General features: G+C 46.1%; 1 protein-coding gene across 4 annotated transcripts in view; it reads right to left on the minus strand.

Annotated features, from left to right (window-relative positions):
* Nucleotides 1–16020, minus strand: part of LOC133448933 (band 4.1-like protein 1) — a 127894-nt gene continuing 111874 nt past the window's right edge. For all 4 annotated transcript variants that reach the window (XM_061727953.1, XM_061727952.1, XM_061727951.1 and 1 more), the window contains 5 exons: nt 11136–11186; nt 8719–8814; nt 7393–7473; nt 5869–5985; nt 1–3954 (listed from right to left, as the gene is read on the minus strand). In XM_061727953.1, coding sequence (XP_061583937.1) covers nt 3949–3954; nt 5869–5985; nt 7393–7473; nt 8719–8814; nt 11136–11186 — 351 coding nt within the window. In that variant the 3' untranslated portion in view covers nt 1–3948. The remainder of the gene's footprint in view (nt 3955–5868; nt 5986–7392; nt 7474–8718; nt 8815–11135; nt 11187–16020) is intronic.

The following is a 16020-nucleotide window of genomic DNA, read 5'->3' on the forward strand; positions in this document are numbered from 1 at the left end:
TTCTTTAAATATCACTCTACAACTGTATTATAGGTTTTGGTTATGCTTCAATACACGTTAGAGTTCACAGTTTTCTCCCTTTAGAGGACAGGATGAGAGGAATGGATGCTTATTGCAAACCTCACAAACAGTGCGCTTCACTGCCTCGGTTAACGGTAACGCAGAGGTTCAGAACGGCAACGTCGGGCTCCATCTGTGGGACTAGAATTGATAAGTGATGCATAGTATAGTATTAAAGGTCACTCTGGGCATGTGGAGATGTTTACCGGCCAACATGCACTATGGACTGACGGTGCATCGTGGGCTTTCAAAGAGGCTTTCTAAGTTAGAACTCAGATCAAATCACTTTCAAATTAAAACCAACAGATAAATAGAAAGGCAGCCATGTTAATCTTACTATTTTGGAATTTTTTGAGTTGTATCTATAAACATGCTAATGCATGATAGAAACTCTTTAAACACAACTGTGAGAAGCAGCTGTAATAAATATCTTTTTTATAACAAAACAAATCTTTTCATGACCCGGTCCCCTGTGCCTCTGACCATGGAGGGGATAAAGAAGATGGAATAAAGAAGATGGACAGGTGGATGACAGAGACGGACCGCAGAGACAGGGTGTGAAAAACTGAATTAATTGGTCGTCATTGAGTTCAATAAAAGCAGAACGTGTGTGTTTGCAGGTCTCGTGTGTTCAGGTGGGGGTTCGAGCAAAATGCCAAGGAGCAATGATCTTAAATCATTCTGCAGTGGGGAAGATGATTCACAATTTAAACCCAACATTCAAGTCAGTAGCCAGTATTCTCCGGACCAACAGGTTCCCCCAAAACTGCGAAGATAAAAACATAAATAATCAAAGTCTAAGAGTCTACAGACCTCAGTTATTCATATCAAATATTAAATGATGTGTCTTTACATAAAAAAAAGACAATGCAGGTCTGGAGTGTGGGTAAAAGAACAGCTTAAGTTGGCAAAGTTGCCTGTCAACAAACTCCAGGGAACAATGCATGTCCCACAAGGCCGTACGAGGCCGGAGTGGAGGCGTTTTACCAAAGAGCAACATGTATCGATTATCTATGAACACTTGTTCCCGTACAGCGTCACAGGGATCTGCTGCCGCTCATCCTCGCTCTAATGGGGAATAACAATCAATGCTTGACATGTTTTTGGACAGTGAGAAGAAGCTGGATTACTTGAAGAAAGCCTGTGCAGGAGAACTCACACCCCACACAGAAAGACTCCCGCAGGATTTGAACCAGGAACCTGGCCGCAGCTGAGTTTTACTGGGTGCTTTGACGGCTAAAGACTGACCAAAGCTGGGCCCGGTCAAAACCACACCACCAAATCAGCGACAGGGTGGCTGAAAAGGAAGAGAATGGTCCAATCAAGGTCCAGTATTCCCTCTGACTGATGGGACCTTCAGAGAGACGTACGCAAACGAGCGCTAACAGAGTCATTTAAAGCAGCACAATGTAACTTTCCGCTTTTGTTGAGTTTGGCGGCTCCTTTGGACAAAAGCGGTAGTGCTTTACCAGAAAGAACACTACGTTTCCCATGAGCACCAGCGCGTACTGCCTGGAAAGATCCTGTGCCCATCGCGTGCATTTGTTTTGATAGCGAATGAAGACGGGACGGACTTTCAAAACTACTTTTCTGTTTCACCAAGTGAACAGACAGAACGCAAAAAAAAAGATGTTAAACTGCTGGAAAGGAACTGTAATTTACCGGGATACCTTAAACAAGGGAGCCAGGGAGCGGTATATGGAGAAAATAATGATTATTAATGGTTTGGGTTCATATGAAATCCCTATCAAAGAGTGGAGCTCCGATGAGGATTTATTGCCGCAGTTCTGCACAACCAACGTCTTAGGCTACCTTGTTTAAGAGTGTTTGGCAGCTGCTTTGGTAAATGTTTGACTCGCCATGTGTTTCAATAAATTTGTATAATAGTACAACATACAGTACATGTTTTGTATTACTCTTACTTCTCTTTTCTTTTTTTTTGACTGCTATATTATGCTGAAGAGACTCTGAGTCGTGAGCAATATTTTTGTTTTCCTTGTGAGATTATTTTTTTCCTCTGCAGCTACAAATAAGAGTTAATATCTTTTCCTCAACAAACTAGTTTTATCTGAAAATTGGGGTTAATCGCACCGCAGAGAGCTGGCCAGCAACTGCGTTTAGCTGGAGAAGTGGGGAATAAAACCCGTGTTTTGATCCGACCCCGGTCTGTGTGAGTGTTTGTTTGTGCTATACTGTGGAAGGTTATGTTTTTGTACATTTTCGTCTCGACTACGAATCAGGAAGGAGGGGGAAGTGACATATGCCGTAAAGCAGTCAAAGCCGTAAAAATGTGTAGTTTTTTAGTGTGGCAGGGTTCCTACCATGCACCTCAAAGTTACATAGTGCCAGTGAAGGTGATACAGACCCCTCAGACCATGACAGAGGTTCATTAAACCTGTTGGAAGTCGATGTACCATCACAATGACTCTGGAAATATGATATTAAGGTGGAAAAGTTACATAGTGCTGCTTGAACTGAAACCACGCTGTAAAACCAGAGGACTGGAACCTACCAAGACCAAGTCAGAGAAGTCCAACTGACTAGTTTTACACAAGGGAGCATCCGCTCTGCACGTTGACAACGATTTAGTTAAACTCATCATGATATTTTGCAACACGTCAACTGATTCTCTCCATCTCAGGCTGTTTCCTGATTCTGAGGGTCTGCTAAGGACGAGCTGGTCGCTTCTTCTGTCTTTTATGAGGACCTAATATGAGTGGAGGCTGTCCATTGTGATCATGACTGTACCAGCATATTAGGTGGTTCATTAAATGTAAATGTTGTTACATTATATGGATATGTCAAAGTTGTGTTTGCAGCTCACGCTGAATCAATCTGAGTGGTCAAATACATAAATATGAAGCTCCGAGGCAGGTTCTGATGCACTACCACCATCCAGGGTCCAACACAAGCCCACTTCACAACGAGCCGAGCTGGCGCTTAGCGACCGCTCCGTGATTAACTTCAGATTAAAGTTGGCCAGAAAAATGTTCTTACAGATAGACTGAAATGGTCCAAAGCACAAGAACAACAGGATCAGTAAAATCAAGTAAGTAGAAAAAGCAACAAAAACATTAGCACATTTGTGAAACTCAACACAGACAAAAATGATTTCTCCTAAAATCCATGTAAAACTCCTATGACGGTGTTTCTGTCGGTGCCACGCCGTCACCATGATGCGACGGTAACACTGATGTGGGATGACGGCGGCGACGGTCGCCATGATGGAGACCCGGGACCGGTTCTAGCTCTCTGCTCCAGCGTCTGCCGGTCCGTCCACAGCCATTCCTTTAGGTTTCTCCCTCTGCCGTCATCACAGAGCTTCCCCACAGTCTCACATACGGGCATGTCCATTCTTTCCATTCCCTCTGCTATTATTAATTGATCATGCAGATTATAATCATCTGATATTATACATGTTGATAAACAGGCAACACTGAACATAAGTAAAGATTCTCTATAGATAAAAATGTAAAAAGCTAATAAGACAGCAGTTGATTTAACTGGAGTGTCACAGCGAGGAGGTGACAATGGTGAGCAGGATGTCTGGGACCTCTAAATAGGAAGAAACCATTTCTCAAAGAAAGGGGGGGAGGGGGATCGTTGTTTCACAGGAGCCAGAACCCGTCAGATTCAGTTTTCCGTACGGGGTGGAGGGCTGGAATGGTCCGGGACCGCGGTCCGGGCCGTATGAGAGGCAGTCACAGTTGTCGTCTAAAGGGATAGGAGGTCTACTGCTTCTCAGAACTCAGTCTGTCCTGGGGTTGACGCGTGCGCCGTGGCGACGGAGAGTCCTCCTACACCGGTCGGTGGCATGCTGCTTAGCGGGGCAGAATATACACAGCTGGAGGCTCCTCTCCCGTCCGTCTCACAGGCCGCGCCGTCCCATCAGGACTGTGATGACACAAAACACACACAGCTGACATGAACGTGCACGTCCCAAAACACACACACAGCTGACATGAACGTGCACGTCCCAAAGCATGTTTGCAGTTTGACTTCTTGGATCCTGGTGAAGATTTGGATTGTTGAACCTTTTTCTCCACCACAGTTTTATTAACCCTTGTACTGTCTTTGGGTCAAAATGACCTAATTCCTCCTGCTCTCTCCTTCCTTCTTCCCTTCCTTCCTTCCTTCCTTCCTTCTTCCCTGCCTGCCTGCCTTCCTTCCTCTTTTCTCCCTTCCTTCCTTCATTCCTTCCTTTTTCCCTTCCTTCCTTCTATCCTCCTGCTCTCTCCTTCCTTCTTCCCTTCCTCCTTCCTTGCTTCCTTCCTTCCTTCCTTCCTTCCTTCCTTCCTTCTTCCCTGCCTGCCTGCCTGCCTGCCTGCCTTCCTTCCTTCCTTCCTTCCTTCCTTCCTTCCTTCCTCTTTTCTCCCTTCCTCCCTTCCTTCCTTCCTTCCTTCCTTCCTTCCTTCCTTCCTTCCTCTTTTCTCCCTTCCTTCCTTCCTTCCTTTTTCCCTTCCTTCCTTCTATCCTCCTGCTCTCTCCTTCCTTCTTCCCTTCCTCCTTCCTTCCTTCCTTCCTTCCTTCCTTCCTTCCTTCCTTCCTTCCTTCCTTCCTTCCTTCCTTCCTTCCTTCCTTCCTTCCTTCCTTCCTTCCTTCCTTCCTTCCTTCCTCTTTTCTCCCTTCCTTCCTTCCTTCCTTCCTTCTTTCCTTGTTTTCAGCCCTTCCTTCTTTCTTTCCTTCTTTTCATTCTTCCTTCCTTCCTTCTTTCCTCCCTTCTTCTCTTCCTCCTTCCTTGACCCGAAGACAGCACAAGGGTTAACGGGGGATTTCTCTCAGGTGTTTTTTATTGTTATTATTTTTTTTTGTGATCAAATGTTTTTATTTATATTTCTTTTTTTTTTAATTATAAACGGTGGCATCCACAATGATGTCAAACAAACGTTATACACATATTTTCACCCCCTTCCAAACCCACGCCTCGGACCTAAGCATTCAATGAAAACAATTAATAATTAATAATAAAGAAAACAGAAAAAAGATAATACAACAATAAAAAACAAACAAACAAAAAAAAAGGACAGAATAAAAAGAAGGCAAAACATAATAATATCAAAAACTGGACAAGGATAGCTGCAACAAGGTAGTCTATATCTATTTTAAATACATCTTTCAAGTTTGGCTTTAATTTGATCTGCTGCTATAAACCAAAATAAAATATTTTGTTGTTTTGCATTATGGATTGGGGCTGTAGATATTTCCAGATAGATAATATCAAGAAAAGTCAAATACCAATGGGAGATGTTAAGCATGTGTGGTGGTTTCCATCTTACTGCAATTAACTTTTTTGCTGCTGTTAGGCCAGCAAGCAAAATTTGTTTTTGACATAGTGAAGCATTAATTGTTAATAAATTATTTAAAATAATTGTTTGAAAGTTTACTGGACTTGAACTTGTTATTATTATTAACACATGGTTGACAGGTATACTTGCATCTTGCCTTGGAAAGATGAAAGTGACCTGGATGCTGGAGGAGTTGTGCAGAGATCAAGTCAGAAGACTTTTATGGGGATGCTGTATAAATGTCTGCAGTGCTCTGCTGCAGTTTCAGACCCGACAACGGACTGACAAGTCTGTCGTTTTAACAATATAACAAATGACGGTTGAAGAAAACTCCTCAGACTGTCAGCTCGCGTCTGTGTCACTCTATCGTACTGGCACGTTACAGGTTATTTTGCATCCCTGTGTGGTGAACTGATGCTCGACAAATCCTCCGGGCCTCGCAGGCATGTTAATGAATCCTTCTCCACAGAACGATGAAACAATACAAGTTACGCTTGAACGGCATGCTTGAACCGTGGCCCACCTCTGTCCTCTGCTGCCGCTCCTCCGCGGGAGGCTCCGTTTCCCTGATTACCACCGCTTTGGTGACCAGCATGTCAGGATGCTGCTGCTTTGCCTCCTGGATCGCCATGGCGAGGGCCTGGAGTCATAGAGGACACAGGTCATCTCAGTCAAGGGTTACAAGAGAAACTTAACCTTTATTTAATCAGGGAAGAATGATCTGGCTAAGACTGGCAGCAGAGTTACAAATGCATATCACAACAATATGAACATAAACTAGAAAATTTCATGAAATTTTGATATGGGCATGCCCTACTGCCCATTCGTCCCCTCTCGCTGCTTTGGTTTGGGGCTGTAGTGGTTGTGTTCGGGGGGGGGTTCTATGTCAGTTGCATTTCATTCATTCCTGTGCTCCCAATATTAATGGGGCGCGCTTTTTGGCATCTAGCGTCCCCACGGTAACGCTTTTGACTGAGAAAAGTAATGCCCATCGAGGCACGATGGAGACGCATCTAACGATGTATGCCGTGCATGGGTGCACGTTCCGGTTCAGCCTACATTAACGGATTGGTTTTTTTTTCACCATGGTAAAAAACCCCATCCGAATGAATGGGGCCATTTGTCATGGATTTTGACATAAAATGTCCTTAAATCACAGCTTCATGAAATTTGAATATGTTGAAGTCCACAGCGTGCCGAGTCGGGGAACATTTGTACGATGTCTCTACGATAACCTGTTGCCTAGCAACAAGCGTCCAAAGTGAAATTGAAATAAAAAAAAAAGAAAGGTAAATATCGCAAAGACTGTAATAGTTGGCATAATGAGGTTGTACGGTCCGTTATTGCCAATTGGGCAGAGTGTTTGAAAGTTTGAACGATGTCTCTACGATAAAGTTCGGCCGAGCAATAAGCGTCCGAATTTTCGCCTTTTTTTTTGCTTTTTGGCGTGTAGTGTTGCCACGGTAACACTTTTGACTGAGAAAAGTAATGCCCATCGAGGCACGATGGAGTCGCATCCAACGATGTATGCCATGCATGGGTGCACGGTGCGGTTTGGGCCGCATTAACGGACGAAAAAAGAGTGTGGAATAATAAGAAAAGGGAAACCTTTTCTGTATACTAATATATCGCCTTCATTTTTCAGGTTTTTCCGGCCGTGTTATATATTTTGGGGATTTTTTTTTCCACATCAGAGCGGGGTCATGCTGTACACCCGCTGGTGCGCAGTGGGACTTTTGCGACTTTAGCTTGTTAGCAAAATGCTAGCAACATTGCCCTTTGGGCCATTCTGGACGATTGCAATATGGTCATGCCATTACTTGGCATGCCCATAAATATGGACATAAGCACCTGCAAACACCAATAACATCATCAAAGACTGCCAGCATTAAGGTTTCTGACCTCTAAGGGTTTCAAAGGTCACTGTAATCACTGCTGATTGTGATCAGTCATAACATCACCAACAATGATCAAGTATGCTTGAAATCATGAAATGAGAGCAGATACTTGAGGCAAAAGCGATCTGATTCCAGTGAGGAAGTGTCACCTGATGCTGGTCCACATCGTCATCTCCTGTGATGATAATCCTTTTTTCGATCCTGGTCTCCGAATATCCTCCTTTCACAGTCTGTAGAATGCATGAAGTCAAAAATCAACTATTTCCTGTCTTTATAACAAAATACTGTGTAAAACTGATTTACTGTCTACCTGGTTACACCAGCAGATAATCGGAGTTGTCTCTAAATTCCAGCCCTTATTAAACGCTGTGTAAATCCTAACCAAGGCTTCAACGCTGCAGGACTAGTGAAGTTCGATATCAAATACGTTTTTGAGGAATTATTTCTGTTCATAAAAGATCTGATTTTGTATTTGACTTCTTGTTTCCTCCGTCCACCTGCAGCCAAGAATGTGCAACATATATTTATCTTTATTTACACTTTTATGCAGTGAGACTTCACCTGTTGCACGTAGGACATGTTTGTGAGTTCTCTCCTCTTCAGGAACCAGATGTTCAGAGACAGAAATGTCAGATTGGAAAAGCTGAAAAGTTTTTTGGGAAGCCTCGTCTTTGAATAAAATTATTTTAATAGAGTGGTAAAAAAGCACTCAGAAATGTTTGAACATTCATGATGAAAAACACGAAGTAACATCTGAAAACTTGTTGGTTCATTTGTTTTTTTTTTCGTTTGTTTTTTTCGAACATGTATAAAAAACAAGAAAAAAGATAAGAAAACAAATACAGGTGGACATTCCACCACATAAAGAAAAAACACATATTTCAGTTACATGTTCGAAAAGGATTGGGAGGAAGTATAAACTTATTTAATCCCACCCCCTTTCCACAACTAAACAAATAAATAAATTATATGTCTGTATTATTTTTTATACTTTACACTAATTTTTATAAATATATATCATTTTTACAAAAATAACCTGTTTAATACAAGATATAAGCTCTATCGTAAATATAATATAACTATGATATAAATATAAGAGTTGGAGTTCAGGCACTGATGACTCGCAAAGGATTCTTGACAAAATGTTAAATTAGATCTTTAACATAAAAAAGAAATGTAATATTCAATTTATGGCTGTGTTATTTAGTCCAAACAGATCTGTGTCATGAAAACAGAAGGCACAACATTGCACAGGTCTGTAATTCAAAACTCTGCCTTATCACCAAAGCTGCATCGATCCTAGAAAAATATTTATGGCATTAAAATCATTTGAACACTTTGAAAGTGAAATAAAATTGTGTCACTGTTACGAGCTGATATAACTGTACGGTATTATTTCACATGATTTGCGTGTGGTGATGCTGGTGCCAAGCTCTGGTGATGAGCAGCAACCATGGAAACAGATATGGCGTTACCTTGGTAACTTGTGTTGTGGTTGCCGAGGTGACGCTCTCAGCAGTGATGGTCAGTGGGGACACAGCAGACTCCCTCCCTTGGGTGCCAGCCTTTATCTGCAGAGCAGGGCAGTGTCACACACACACACACACACACACACACACACACACACACACACACACACACTGACATGTAATCATGCCCAGGTAGACCGGCACAGAGCTGACAGGTGTGACATGTAAGTGACCAAATGTTCACTGAGGAACCTTACACATTATGAAATGTTTAAATCAGTTTAGATTTAGTGATTGGACTGTTCTGATCAACAATTAAAGCATGCTACTGTACCTAGAAGTACACATTGTTGTTTCTGGACAAATCATGTTTGAACTGCTGTTTTTGTCTACAGCGAACTGCTAAAAAGTTGAATCTAACTAAGCGGATTAAGATGTTTGGGCAGATTTGATTTGGATGAATACAAAGACATACAGTATTAACATATTGAAATGAGTTAAGCCAGCTAAGCTTCATCCATACATCCACCCATCCACTCTATGTCAGCTTAGTCCCTACCAGCGGAGGGTTTCCACAGCAGACAGCATAGTCCGCACATCGAGCTGGCACAGGTTTTAGGCCAGATGCCGTTTCCTGACGCATCCCCGAAGCAAAAGGAGAGGGGACTTGAACACCCACAAAGGGAAAATCTGACGCTGCACCAACCGAGCCGCGCAGTGAAGGAGACTATTGGTGCTTTTCCACTAGTAGCTACTCAGCCCGACTCGATTGCCTTTGCCCTTTTCCACTAGGGGTCTAACGTGCCGAGTAGATGCTTTTTCTGTAACTATTCTGCCGAGGTTCTAAGCGGCTGAGTCGGGCTGTATCTGACGTCATCACACTACAGGCCACCGATTGGTCGGGGGGTTGGAGTCAGACGTCTGAGTCAGGAGGAGGAAATCAGAGAAAGAGACTCTGACAGCGGCTTTTTGTTCATTTTATTCGACCAGCAATGGCAGCGCAAGCGTCTGTTTCTGATCCAACTCTGAGGTGCAGATGTTCATAAACCTGGTGCTGAGGAGAGAATTAAACAGGGGTCTAGACGGGCGATAAGGAACGACCAGATCTACCAGGAGCTCTGTCACTTCATAGCTGCTCACGGCTCCAGCTGACTTTTCAGCAGCGCAGAGACAAACTAACAAAAAAAAAAGTGTTGCCGCTTGAAGCTTCTCTCTCTCTCATTTTTTGACTTGATATGGAACACAAGCCACAGACCAGCAGCACATCTATCATCTCCTCCAGGTTCTACATCTTTAGTGTTGTTGTCTTCTCCGTTTAGATCACACAATCAAATACGTCACAGCAGCTTCACTCCAACCTCCTACTTCTGATCTGGTTATTGAATATAAACGAGGGCGAGGCGAGTGGAGTCGGGCTGAGTAGGTACTAGTGGAAAAGCTCCATATCACACTGAGTGCAGACAGGGCATGTCATAGGGATGGCAATGGACCGGGGTGTTAAAAAGCACCTCTGGAACATTGATTTATCAGCCAAACACTCCCTCTCTGCCGAAGCAGCAAGAGCAGAGCGTGGGAAGGACTCACTCTCAGATGACGCAACAAGGTGCCGGAAGTGAAACCAGTGAGGAAGAGGCTGGTTCTCCAATGACCACTGGCTTCTCCTGCTGGGTTGAAAACATCTCCTGCTCCAATGAGCACCCTTCCAAGCCATTAGATAGTAAGTGGGCAAATGTTTACGCTAATCATTATCACAATTATTTCCGTAATATCAACTTTCCTTCTGGCTCCAAAGAGATCAGCTGAACCTGAGGGTCAGGGTGGCTGTGGGCCTCCGGGTTTCATAACTAAGCTGAATTTAAGTCATCCATGGGTCAAATATCCTTTTCCGTTTTTTTGTCTCCCATGTATTTGTGTATTTGTGCGCCGTACAGAATTTCATCAGCAGAGGAGAAGCATTTCCTCGTGTTTCATCATCTTTCTTGATGAGATTAGTGTAAATGCTTGCAAATGTTCCAAGGATGAAACTAAGAATCAGGTCCATGGACCCCAGTTGTCAGGCAGAGTTTCATCTAGGTGCTACAAATTATGGTTACATTTACAATAATGTCCTTGAAAATGAAGCTACTTTATTTATTATAATTCTTAAACGCTAAATTCCACATTTTTGTGAAGCCTCTTAAATTAAAGCTGATGTCTACACTTTGATCACGTCTGTGCCGGTGTTTATGGGCATCTGGACGTAACTTTAATCAGTTAAACTATGCCTGCAGCGCATATTCATATAAAATCATAAATATAACCATTATTACAACATCAAATACAATATGTCCTGTCAACATCTGGTTCCCAAAACATGATTCACATTCGTCGTACCACCACACACACACACACGGCTGCTGTAATGTGACTGTCACAACACTTACAGGGGAGCCATTTTCTTTGATGGGGGCATCCTGACTGACGACTCCGTGGTTCTGAGGAGAAAAAGCAGTTGTCGTGGTTACAGTAACAGCCTTTTCTGATTCCTGGCTTCCTGATATGAGAATATTGTATGTTTGCTGCCACACGCATTTCACACTTTATGGGGTGGTAATGCAGAGCAGCAGTTCCCAGCCAAGAACAAGGGAGCTCAGCAGAAGTACAGCATTTTGATGGTAATACCACAGTGTTCTAGCAAACTGCACCTCTGTACAGTGGGTCAGGGCTTAGGCAAGGATTTAGGGGAGGACTTAGTGAAGGTTTAGGCAAGGACTTAGGCGAAGGCTAAGAAAAGGTTTAGGCGAGGGCTTAGGTGAGGGTTTAGGCGGGTGCTTAAGCTTGAGTTATGGTTCTGCGTCAAAACGACGCTGTGCCTATGGCGTGTGGTACACGTCGACGCAGACCACACGCCGTCACTGACGCCGTCACTGACGTGCACATCCCGAAAATTGTAACTACGCGTCGAGGCGACGCAGACCCAACGCAGACGGAGAGGGCTGTGATTGGTTCGCTTGGTAGCAGTACATTTCCGGTTTCCGGTTTGAAGCAGTCGTGAACTTTCAGCGTTCTTTTCTTTGTGTATGTGTGATTTTTTTTGTTTTGGTTTTTTGCACAATAGTTGTCCTTTTCTCTTTGATTCACTGTGACCGGAAAAAGTCGGATAAACCATTCAGAAAAAGATTGCAAATTAGCGGTCACGGGGGTACTGCACCACGATGAAATGGTGTGACGGAGAAGTCCGAAGGGTTCACAACGGCGTCACGGTGACGATGTGTGCTCTGCGTTGGTTTGACGCAGAACCATAATTCAGGCTTTAGGCGAAAGTTTAGGCGGGGGCTTAAGCGAGGGCTTAGGCGAAGGTTTAGGCGAAGGTCTAGGCAAGGACTTAGGCGAAGGCTGAGAAAAGGTTTAGGCGAGGGCTTAGGCGAGAATTTAGGAGAGGGTTTAGGGGAGTGCTTAGGTGAGGGCTTAGGCAAGGTTTTAGGAGAGGGCTTATGCGAGGGTTTAGGCGAGGGTTTAGGCGAGGGCTTATGCAAGGGTTTATGCGAGGGTTTAGGCGAGGGTTTAGGCGAAGGCTGAGAAAAGGTTTAGGCGAGGGTTTATGCGAGGGTTTATGCGAGGGTTTAGGCGAGGGTTTATGCGAGGGTTTAGGCGAGGTTTTAGGCGAGGGTTTAGGCGAGGGTTTAGGCGAGGGTTTATGCGAGGGTTTATGCGAGGGTTTAGGCGAGGGTTTAGGCGAGGGTTTAGGCGAGGGTTTAGGCGAGGGTTTAGGCGAGGGTTTAGGCGAGGGTTTATGCGAGGGTTTATGCGAGGGTTTATGCGAGGGTTTAGGCGAAGGCTGAGAAAAGGTTTAGGCGAGGGTTTAGGCGAGGGTTTAGGCGAGGGTTTAGGCGAAGGCTGAGAAATGGTTTAGGCGAGGGTTTAGGCGAGGGTTTATGCGAGGGTTTAGGCGAGGGTTTAGGCGAGGGTTTATGCGAGGGTTTATGCGAGGGTTTATGCGAGGGTTTATGCGAGGGTTTAGGCGAGGGTTTAGGCGAGGGTTTAGGCGAGGGTTTAGGCGAGGGTTTAGGCGAGGGTTTATGCGAGGGTTTATGCGAGGGTTTAGGCGAGGGTTTAGGCGAGGGTTTAGGCGAGGGTTTAGGCGAAGGCTGAGAAAAGGTTTAGGCGAGGGTTTAGGCGAGGGTTTATGCGAGGGTTTAGGCGAGGGTTTAGGCGAGGGTTTATGCGAGGGTTTAGGCGAGGGTTTAGGCGAGGGTTTAGGCGAGGGTTTAGGCGAGGGTTTATGCGAGGGTTTAGGCGAGGGTTTAGGCGAGGGTTTAGGCGAGGGTTTAGGCGAGGGCTTATGCGAGGGTTTAGGCGAGGGTTTATGCGAGGGTTTAGGCGAGGGTTTATGCGAGGGTTTAGGCGAGGGTTTAGGCGAGGGTTTATGCGAGGGTTTATGCGAGCGTTTAGGCGAGGGTTTATGCGAGGGTTTATGCGAGGGTTTAGGCGAGGGTTTAGGCGAGGGTTTAGGCGAGGGTTTAGGCGAGGGTTTATGCGAGGGTTTATGCGAGGGTTTATGCGAGGGTTTAGGCGAAGGCTGAGAAAAGGTTTAGGCGAGGGTTTAGGCGAGGGTTTAGGCGAGGGTTTAGGCGAAGGCTGAGAAAAGGTTTAGGCGAGGGTTTAGGCGAGGGTTTATGCGAGGGTTTATGCGAGGGTTTAGGCGAGGGTTTATGCGAGGGTTTATGCGAGGGTTTATGCGAGGGTTTAGGCGAGGGTTTAGGCGAGGGTTTAGGCGAGGGTTTAGGCGAGGGTTTAGGCGAGGGTTTAGGCGAGGGTTTATGCGAGGGTTTATGCGAGGGTTTAGGCGAGGGTTTAGGCGAGGGTTTAGGCGAGGGTTTAGGCGAAGGCTGAGAAAAGGTTTAGGCGAGGGTTTAGGCGAGGGTTTATGCGAGGGTTTAGGCGAGGGTTTAGGCGAGGGTTTATGCGAGGGTTTAGGCGAGGGTTTAGGCGAGGGTTTAGGCGAGGGTTTAGGCGAGGGCTTATGCGAGGGTTTATGCGAGGGTTTAGGCGAGGGTTTAGGCGAGGGTTTATGCGAGGGTTTATGCGAGGGTTTAGGCGAGGGTTTATGCGAGGGTTTATGCGAGGGTTTATGCGAGCGTTTATGCGAGGGTTTAGGCGAGGGTTTAGGCGAGGGTTTAGGCGAGGGTTTATGCGAGGGTTAAGGCGAGGGTTTAGGCGAGGGTTTAGGCGAGGGTTTAGGCGAGGGTTTATGCGAGGGTTTATGCGAGGGTTTAGGCGAGGGTTTATGCGAGGGTTTAGGCGAGGGTTTATGCGAGGGTTTATGCGAGGGTTTATGCGAGGGTTTATGCGAGGGTTTAGGTGAGGGTTTAGGCGAGGGTTTAGGCGAGGGTTTAGGCGAAGGTTTATGCGAGGGTTTATGCGAGGGTTTATGCGAGGGTTTATGCGAGGGTTTATGCGAGGGTTTATGCGAGGGTTTAGGCGAGGGTTTAGGCGAGGGTTTAGGCGAGGGTTTAGGCGAGGGTTTAGGCGAGGGTTTATGCGAGGGTTTATGCGAGGGTTTATGCGAGGGTTTAGGTGAGGGTTTATGCGAGGGTTTATGCGAGGGTTTAGGCGAGGGTTTATGCAAGCGTTTAGGCGAGGGTTTAGGCGAGGGTTTAGGCGAGGGCTTATGCGAGGGTTTATGCGAGGGTTTAGGCGAGGGTTTAGGCGAGGGTTTATGCGAGGGTTTATGCGAGGGTTTAGGCGAGGGTTTATGCGAGGGTTTATGCGAGGGTTTATGCGAGCGTTTATGCGAGGGTTTAGGCGAGGGTTTAGGCGAGGGTTTAGGCGAGGGTTTATGCGAGGGTTAAGGCGAGGGTTTAGGCGAGGGTTTAGGCGAGGGTTTAGGCGAGGGTTTATGCGAGGGTTTATGCGAGGGTTTAGGCGAGGGTTTATGCGAGGGTTTAGGCGAGGGTTTATGCGAGGGTTTATGCGAGGGTTTATGCGAGGGTTTATGCGAGGGTTTAGGTGAGGGTTTAGGCGAGGGTTTAGGCGAGGGTTTAGGCGAAGGTTTATGCGAGGGTTTATGCGAGGGTTTATGCGAGGGTTTATGCGAGGGTTTATGCGAGGGTTTATGCGAGGGTTTAGGCGAGGGTTTAGGCGAGGGTTTAGGCGAGGGTTTAGGCGAGGGTTTAGGCGAGGGTTTATGCGAGGGTTTATGCGAGGGTTTATGCGAGGGTTTAGGTGAGGGTTTATGCGAGGGTTTATGCGAGGGTTTAGGCGAGGGTTTATGCAAGCGTTTAGGCGAGGGTTTAGGCGAGGGTTTAGGCGAGGGCTTATGCGAGGGTTTATGCGAGGGTTTATGCGAGGGTTTAGGCGAGGGTTTATGCGAGGGTTTAGGCGAGGGTTTATGCGAGGGTTTAGGCGAGGGTTTAGGCGAGGGTTTATGCGAGGGTTAAGGCGAGGGTTTAGGCGAGGGTTTAGGCGAGGGTTTATGCGAGGGTTTAGGCGAGGGTTTATGCGAGGGTTTAGGCGAAGGTTTATGCGAGGGTTTAGGCGAGGGTTTAGGCGAGGGTTTAGGCGAGGGTTTAGGCGAAGGCTGAGAAAAGGTTTAGGCGAGGGTTTAGGCGAGGGTTTATGCGAGGGTTTAGGCGAGGGTTTAGGCGAGGGTTTAGGCGAGGGTTTAGGCGAGGGCTTATGCGAGGGTTTATGCGAGGGTTTAGGCGAGGGTTTAGGCGAGGGTTTATGCGAGGGTTTAGGCGAGGGTTTAGGCGAGGGTTTATGCAAGGGTTTATGCGAGGGTTTAGGCGAGGGTTTATGCGAGGGTTTAGGCGAGGGTTTATGCGAGGGTTTATGCGAGCGTTTAGGCGAGGGTTTATGCGAGGGTTTATGCGAGGGTTTAGGCGAGGGTTTATGCGAGGGTTAAGGCGAAGGCTGAGAAAAGGTTTAGGCGAGGGTTTAGGCGAGGGTTTAGGCGAGGGTTTAGGCGAAGGCTGAGAAATGGTTTAGGCGAGGGTTTAGGCGAGGGTTTAGGCGAGGGTTTAGGCGAGGGCTTATGCGAGGGTTTATGCGAGGGTTTATGCGAGGGTTTAGGCGAGGGTTTATGCGAGGGTTTATGCGAGGGTTTAGGCGAGGGTTTATGCGAGGGTTTAGGCGAGGGTTTAGGCGAGGGTTTATGCAAGGGTTTATGCGAGGGTTTAGGCGAGCGTTTAGGCGAGGGTTTATGCGAGGGTTTATGCGAGGGTTTAGGCGAGGGTTTATGCGAGGGTTAAGGCGAGGGTTTATGCGAGGGTTTATGCGAGGGTTTAGGCGAGGGTTTATGCGAGGGTTTAGGCGAGGGTTTAGGCG

This window comes from Cololabis saira, chromosome 8, assembly GCF_033807715.1.
Source record: "Cololabis saira isolate AMF1-May2022 chromosome 8, fColSai1.1, whole genome shotgun sequence".
In the NCBI taxonomy this organism is placed as follows: Eukaryota; Metazoa; Chordata; class Actinopteri; order Beloniformes; family Belonidae; genus Cololabis; species Cololabis saira.